The following is an 8,089-nucleotide window of genomic DNA, read 5'->3' as shown; positions in this document are numbered from 1 at the left end:
GAGAGGCTATTTAATAGCAACCTGCAACTACCTGAAGGGGGGTTGCACAGAGGATGGAGCTGGACTGTTCTCAGCGGTGGCAGGTGAGAAAACAAGGAGCAATGGTCTCAAGTTGCAGCAAAGGAAGTTAATTTCCTAATATCCAACTCCCTCACTAGGAGGGTAGTAAATTACTGGAACGGGCTACCCAGAGAGGATTCGGAATCTGTCCTTGGAGGTTTTTAAGACACGGCTAGAAAAAGCTTCATCTGGGAAGATCTAGTTGGAGATGGTCCTGCTTTGAGCAGGAGGTTGGCTAGGGTAGTTTAAGCAGAGAGGATCTAGCCTTTAGAAAGATGTTAGGCTAATAATTCTGTTTGTTCCTTCAAGGCCTACATTTTTCTTTGATTCTAAGTATTTTGAAGGGAATCATACAATCCTTTAAAAAAGTTTTTAATCATTTACTTTGCAGCACAGTATTTGATTAGATGAAAACAGGCAAAACAATAGTGCTCTGTTGCAGTGTGTGTTCAGCAAAAAGAAAATAAAAAAGTAAAGTACAGACCTTAGAGCCATAAGCAGACCAGGATAAATATTTAACATTTTTGTTATTAACTATATTCAAGAACTACTAGTCTAACTGCTTAGATTTGCATAGCATTTCTCTAAATACAAGTTCATTTCTTAAAAACAGAATCATACAAAATATTTATTACATAAAAAATTAAAACCTGAAGTGTACCATGTCTTATAAGAATTAAGTTTTAGTTCACAGCCCTGCGTGTGGAAGAAGTTAAAGATGCAGATGAGAAGCATAGTCAGATATACTCATTATTTTATTGTTAATGCTTTTTCTCCATGACTTGGAGGCAGGTCAGATGAAAGATAGAGCATACGTAAAATATCTGGAAGTAAACAGCTTCTAGAAATTGTGTATATTGATTCGTGTTCTCCAACAGCAATAGTTTTTTTAATGCCTTCAAGCTGTGCTCTGTAAGAGACAATGCATTACACATTAGTACAGTCCAGCATCATTTCTACTCTGAGTCAACTCTCATTTGATTTGGATACACAGCCCTGAAGCAATACATAAAAGGAATACAATTTGACTCTCCACATCAGATTCTGGCTTATGTTGGAGCTTGTTCACAAAACACTTCAGAAGTGCATAGAAGTTACATAGAATCCTAAAAAGACAGCTGTAAATTCCCTTCGTTTAGTGGAAATATACAGCTTGTGAGAGCAAGTATGGCCAGTTCTACATTATGCCATTCCTCACCTCTGAGACGAGCAATTACAGGCTGCTGCAACTGCTCATAGGCCCCAAAGCAGCTTTGGATTGCTCTCTCCCACTCTATCACCCCTTCCTCTAACCTTTTACCCCAGCTTCTCTTCCAACTCATTTTCTGTCCCGCTTTCCTTAAGAGAGACATTTATAAGTCCTAGAATTGCATCCCTGAAATCAGTACTTTGAATTCCTTAAGTGAAAAGTAACTTATGAACCATATGCTTCACACTTTGTAAAGCTAGTAAAAACATAGTAATACACTCATATGAAAGCCAAAGAAAGGAAGCAAATGGGGGTCACGCTTATTGTCCAAGTTCACACAAGTCTATGACAGGGGCAAGAACTGAACCCAGTCATCCAATCCCTTTTCTTTAGCTAGTAGAATCCGAGCCTCATCATTGTACTCAATACATGAAATTCTTCCCGCCAACAGCTGACAGAGAATTATCAGTGTGAATTTGAGTCTAGCCCATCAGGGGAGTGAGATCCTAATGCAACAACAGAAATCAAGGTAAAAATATTAGAAAAAGGGGAATTCAGTCATGTGCTAGAAGATTTTCTGAGTCAGATATAAAAGAGTCAAGCCATATCTGAGTGTTTCTTGCTATGTTACGATAGGTTTAAAACATCTTGGAATTATTAAAATAAAACGTGAAAATTCTCACCCATTATTAAAAATACTGTGGTATGATGGAGGATTTTCATTTACATCCTGGTGATAAGTGGTCCTCCTGGCAGCTATGATTAGTGATTGAGTCTCAATAAAATAAGGTGGGGGTGGCAATGCCATTACAGCATTATCTAGGAAGAAAAAGAAAATACATTCAACTTAAATGTGGATCCTCCTTGTAACCTGCAAGTCTTGGCTGTGTTACAGTAACATATTTGCATATCTCCTTCATAAAAGTACATGCACAATAAATCACATATCTGAGCTATTCTAATGTTACTGGCTGCAAATACAACTCTCCCAGAATGAGCAACTTAAAACAGATTCAAATCTATCACTCGCTCACCTGCAGTAGCCTGGAATGTTTCAGGAATCTGAGGCTGTTCTTCACTTTCAGAGGATTCTTGGCAAAGATTTAAATTCTGTTTCCTTTTAGTGTAAGCTATCACAAGCAAACATAATCCAGCCAGCACCAGAAAAGGGCCCATGATTTGGAGAGAGAGAAATCCATAGCCCTGGTGGCCGACTTCAGAAGCAATGGTTTGATTAAGTTGCAGGTGCTGCCATTCTGGGCTACAGCCAGGAACCCACATGCCCAGGATACCAATTAGTATTCCACTAGTTAAAACCAAAAATCCAAAGATAAGGAGGTGGGCAGACTGACAGCTCCTTTGAGAGGAAGTTAGGCTGAGCACCTGTGCATTTTGCAACTGCCTCCGTCTCAGGTGAAACTTCTCTCTCGATCGTGCCAGCAAGGCACAAGCTAGTCCAGCTACAGCAAGAACAAGCCCAACAGCCTTCAGTCCTGCATTAGAGTCACTGAAGGTTCCAGATGGGCAGGACTGGAAAATAAAGACTAAAAGCAGAAATCCAGCACAGAGCAATACAACTCCGAAAACAAAAATGAAAAAAATAAATTTCCTACAGTGTCCCTTATTTTCTTCTCCACAAGGCACAGGAACAGCAACAGGATACATTATAAAAGCAGTCTCTTCAAGTGGACAAAAAAAAAAAAAAAAAAATCTATATTCTTTTGGTCAGTGTTCAAAATGGTAGAACCCTCAGCAGACCTGTGAACAAGAAGATAGTTATGTTTCTGTTTAGGAATAAACTGGTTGATGCAGTTACCTATGTATCTCTTTGAAGATATGTGGCTGAATAGAGACTCTCAGAAGTGAACACAAGTCATAAGAGAAAAGGTGAATCACTCACTTCATTGTCATACAAGAGAAATGCACTGCAGCTGTAATCCACCCCCCAAGTTATACAACCATACAATTAAAGGACAAGTTTAGTTGTGTACCTTTGAGGGATGTCTCCTTACAAAGAAAAGCAAAACAAAGCAAGAAAACACACCTGGTCCCATCTGCCCTATAGGCTCCCAAAGCACCTAAGGGAGGGGCAGATGGTTCTGCTCCATTTGCAGCGTGCTGGGAGGAGCAAAGCCCATTGGCAAACTCTGAGATAACAAATTAAATGGAGAAATTCAGCTAATACAAATACATTCCTTTTTGATTACTAGATTACTTATGCACTGCTATTAAGTCCAATACCACTTTTTCCTGATCCTGTACATGCTCGATTCTCTGTTAAGAATAGCTTACACAACTTAACCATGGATCATAGTGGTATAACATCTAAAACTTTCCTTGAGAAATGTTGGCTATGGACAACATGACTTGGAAAAAACTACTGCAGGACATGCTTTTGAGGAACATTTTGGCAAATTTGAATGAAAGACTGATACCTAAACTCAGACAGAGCCAGAAGTACTTTTAGTATGTCAGGAGGCGTAAGATGATGGCTCTATTACTGAAAAAAATTATGGATCGAGTCCTCCTCCACGCTGCCAAGCCATCCTTCTTCAAGGAAACTGCTACCATACAAGTATACCCTATTACATTGTTTTATGATTATTCAAGCGCCCTGCCTTTCTTTGCACGGAGGATTCTAATAGCCATGGGTCAAGTTTTGAAGTGGAGACTGAAAATATAGTGCTATGAATAACTGTAAAAAGGGAAAGTGTAACCACTTTCTTGGCATGCATTATTCAAAAAACGACAGGTGTACTAAAAACAGCTGGAAGCAAATTTACTATGCAACTTTGGGTATGTAAACACTTCACTATACTAGACTGGCCCTTGGGTACTGGAAACAGTTTAGCCACAGTAGAATTGAGCTCCACACATGACTGGTTTCCAGCAGGGGAGGTTCACCCACGCAGAGTCCCAAGGTTTAAAGCTAATTTGGGCATCTCTATGCTAGACCATGCTGTACAGCAAAAACACACTTTGTTTTGTACTAGTGAAGCACTGCTAAGGTGGTGTGATGGAATGAAGGATTCAGGCTATCTATGAAATAAAAGTTCATTCTGCCTTTGAACTTTTTCAGTTTAAAGATTTTTCCTCACCTTAGCATGTCTTGGGGACAGGAGAGAATTTATAGTTTCTACAAAAGAGAGAGATTGAGCTCAACCACTTGCCACCTTTTATCCCCCCTCCATATCTAGATCTCTGACCCTCTGTACTGAATGCCAAGAACTCTGTGCACAAGCCAAGACCCCTTCCCCCCCCCCAGCCCCTTCACCCCTCAGAATCAGTTTGCAAGTCCCTGCCCTTTCCTCACCAGCATTTTTTGTTCTGTCTGGGAAATAAGTCATGCAGAGTGTCAACCTGTTAAATTGCATTGGGAAGACAGGAAAGAGATGAGAGCAAGGTTCTGATGGCAGGTGAAAATTAATGCCATTAACTAATCCTTTGATCTGTAGACAATTGGACAGGTGCTTGAAGCTGTGTCTGCTAACCAGATGCCAGGAGCTCCCCTTGTCCTGCATTCCTCCTTCACTTCAAGTTTTCTGGTCCCCTCCTCTCTCTCGCTTCCTGCCCCCCATCCTCCCCCCACTAAACAAAAAGTTAGTGAAATTCTACCCACCAATGCCTAGAATATCCTTAGGATTTTAGACTGGACAGTATACAGTGTTCAGAAGTTACTGTTACAAAGAGAAATGCCATTAGGTTGAGAAAGGAGTTCATTCCCAAGCTCAGCTAATAACAACAATGGCTAGCTTGTGTTCACACTAAGTTGTGTCAAGCTTTCTTCTATTGAGACATTCTATGTTAGCAATCATGGTACCATGTCATTAGAATTAGGATAGAGTAGTATTAGTATTTGTCCTAATTCTCCCAATCTTGCTCTGACAAAATAAATAAATAAATAAATACATACATACATACATACATATAGCTGAAGTAAACCAAAAGTTAAAACGTATCATTCAAATCTGGAATTAAAAAAAAATAAAAATCTAGAGATTTATTTCACTGGTATACAAAATATATTGCATTCTCCTTGTACTAGGGAGATTATACCAAAACATGCATTTGAAAAGGAAGCATGTGCATATTTTCTTAATTCTTTCAGTACCACAAAAGAAGGAACATTCAGAACAGTTTGTTGTGGCTTTGAAGATGAAAGACCCATGTTCTGTGCTACAAAATCCAAAGTAACTAATTTTACTTAGGCTACCACCAAATTTTAATAGTAAAGCCAGTGCATGACTGAACTCCCTCTTTAAGAGTCCCACCAAAAGAATACTTGGAATAAAATAAGCAGCAATAAGCCCATAGCCTGACAGCATTTCCACCAGATCAGATGCCAATAGCTCCACCTATGTTTAAGTGTTTCCTTTTCATGTTCTCCTCTGGCCTGTGAGCAAGCAAGAGACATTTTCAAGCCAATAACTGTTAAAATAAAACTGGAAAAGGGTAGAAGAGGTTAGGCTAGAGGAGACATGGAAATCAAAATACAACTCAAGAAAGAAGCATGGTTACAACCTTAGCACAGACGATAGAATTAAAATGGGATAGTACCCCCAAGCCAAGCCAGGTACCTGGGAACAAGAAATAAATTCCAATTTTCTTATCATTACTTCTTGGTCAGTGAAAATGCTTTTCATTATTGCCAGCCGCAGTCACTCAAACCCAAATAATGAGATAAAAATAATAAATTTTGGATTCCGTTTGCCTTCTGATTTTTGAACATTTAGAGTTTGTATTCTCAAGCTCTCCTTTGAAACCATGAGGGGGAGAAATGCACTCTTCCCTGTGCAAGTGAAAGCCGAGATTCTCATATTGTCATACAACTTGGAAGTGTTGTCAACACTGCTATCCCTGTGTTAGATCATTCTTCCCAGATGAGGTTCCATTTCTGTCGTGGCATCTGGATGGGCAGCAGAGTCCTAGCCTGCTGATTCAATTCCAGGACCAAGGCATTGCCTTATTCAGGCTTTGAAAAAGCTTCTAATGTATTAGTAATTATGACTATAGCAGTCACTTCTAATCATTAGTCAAGAGTAACCCCAACCAAACTATGTTTCCTTGGTTTTATTTTATTTATTTATTTATTTGCTTCTCTCCCCTTCTTGCCCCCCCAGTTTTCAGGGTTTTTTTGAAGCACAGTCTGTCCCTGATTTACATGCAATTATTTTAGATCCAAAAATCTGATACTAAATCCATACAGCAAGAGCCTCCCACTGGTTGTTCCTTTTCAAATCCATCACACTCGTCAACCTAACACACCTGACTAGGAGAACTGCTGTGGTCTCCCTCCTTCTCTTCTCCCTCTAAACCAGTTCCATTTCCCTTCCTGTCCTGACCAGATCTAGTCTCCTGTTTGGCTCATGTTTTGCCTCGGTGCTGTCCCATAGTCCTTACCTGCCTATATTTTCCTCCTCCTCTTCTTTGCTCCCACTTTCTAACCATGGTGACTATGGCCTCTTCCCCAAGGAAAGCCAGGCTTTAGAGCTCCATTAAAGCAAGATGGCAACTGCTTTTACTAGAGGCAAACACCAGCTTACTATCTTGACTGAGCACCAGTTGAAAGAAGCAGGAGTTGGTGATCATTTTACCAAAAAAGCACCTTGAAAGATTTCTGTTGGACAGCAGGAGATCATGAGAAGCTTTAACATACATTAGAGGTAGAGCTGGTAATGCTACCGGTTACTCAGTGTTGTTTAATGCTTCCCATTGTTGTCAAACATTTGAGTTTTGGTTTTTGTTTGTTTGTTTTTTTAAATTATCAGGTGTTCTGCCTCCAACTCTTTCTAAGAAAAAAAAAAAAAAAAAAAAAAAAGACAAAATAACAAGCTTGGGTGCTTCCCTCCCTTAGAGCAAGGACTTGAAGTCTGACTTGTGCATCAGGGATGTGTTTTTTTTGCTGCTGCTGTGAAAAACTCTTTAACAACTTTTCTTTGGGGGAGAGGGGGCAGGAATCCCAGCTCACATATGCTCAGAGACTTGCTAGGCTTTTGTCACAGGTCTTCACAGATTTCATGCTAACATCGCCATGCTCCGGGCCCTCACCACTCCTGCACGTGACTAGACCGCACATTCCTGAAGAGCAGCTGTGCGGGCTCCAACTCCAGATTCAACAGCACAACTGGACTTTCCCTGCAACTGCAGCTCCTGGGGGCCAGGCTGGGACTAGTCACCTGACATTAGAGCAGGGAGACCTGCAGTCGCTTTTGGGCTTTCAATGCCCAATCGGTCTGGGGGAAGAAAGTGCCCAAGAAACATGAGGCATAAGGGAAGGGAAGGACTGGGGCAAGAAGCTAGGGAAAGGAGACTGATAGGTAAGCAGGGAAATTCAGGTAATGGGGCAAAGAGCCAAGGCTGAGAGCAGCAGGACAGACAGGTTGGGCAGAACCGAGAAAGAGCATACAGGTGGGAAGGGGGGAAACAGACTGGATGAAACGGCTGGGGAAGGAGGAGGCTATGAGCTGGAAGCTGGAGAAAAAGATCATCAAAATCAAACCAGGAACTGCAGGGAGGAAAATGGGAAATCAGGACATGCAGCTGGAGAGGAGGAGCCTTAAGAGGCAGACTGATCCGGTGGGCAAGGAGACGAGGACCACGAGGGTAGCAGGAGCGATGCTGGGGCTGTGACCCTTCAGAAGTGACAGGAGAGGCAAGGATTTCCTGGGGGGGAGGGGGCCTCTGACTGACTGACTCCAGCAGGAAGGCAACATCTTACAACCCACAGCTTGTCTAAGTGCGGCCCAATAACAGCCCCCCAAGAGCTGCCCTCCCTCCGGCGGGAAGTCTTCAGCTAGCGACAGGAGGCGGCCGGGCCGGGGACGAGCCCCAGCTCCCCGC

General features: G+C 41.6%; 1 protein-coding gene across 1 annotated transcript in view; it reads right to left on the bottom strand.

The window, feature by feature from the left end:
• Positions 1-415: 415 nt before the first annotated feature.
• The window catches only part of TMEM171 (transmembrane protein 171), an 8,065-nt gene continuing 391 nt past the window's right edge, over positions 416-8,089 (bottom strand). Inside the window, exons 2-4 of the mRNA XM_006024907.3 lie at positions 2,284-3,007; positions 1,933-2,068; positions 416-970 (exon numbers count right to left, since the gene is read on the bottom strand). Of these exons, the coding sequence (XP_006024969.1) occupies positions 811-970; positions 1,933-2,068; positions 2,284-2,914 (927 nt within the window). The 5' untranslated portion in view covers positions 2,915-3,007 and the 3' untranslated portion in view covers positions 416-810. The remainder of the gene's footprint in view (positions 971-1,932; positions 2,069-2,283; positions 3,008-8,089) is intronic.

The sequence above is a fragment of the Alligator sinensis genome, unplaced genomic scaffold (genome assembly GCF_000455745.1).
Source record: "Alligator sinensis unplaced genomic scaffold, ASM45574v1 scaffold274_1, whole genome shotgun sequence".
NCBI lineage: Eukaryota > Metazoa > Chordata > Crocodylia > Alligatoridae > Alligator > Alligator sinensis.
Note: the sequence above shows the minus strand (reverse complement) of the source record. Positions and strands in the feature narration are given on the sequence as shown.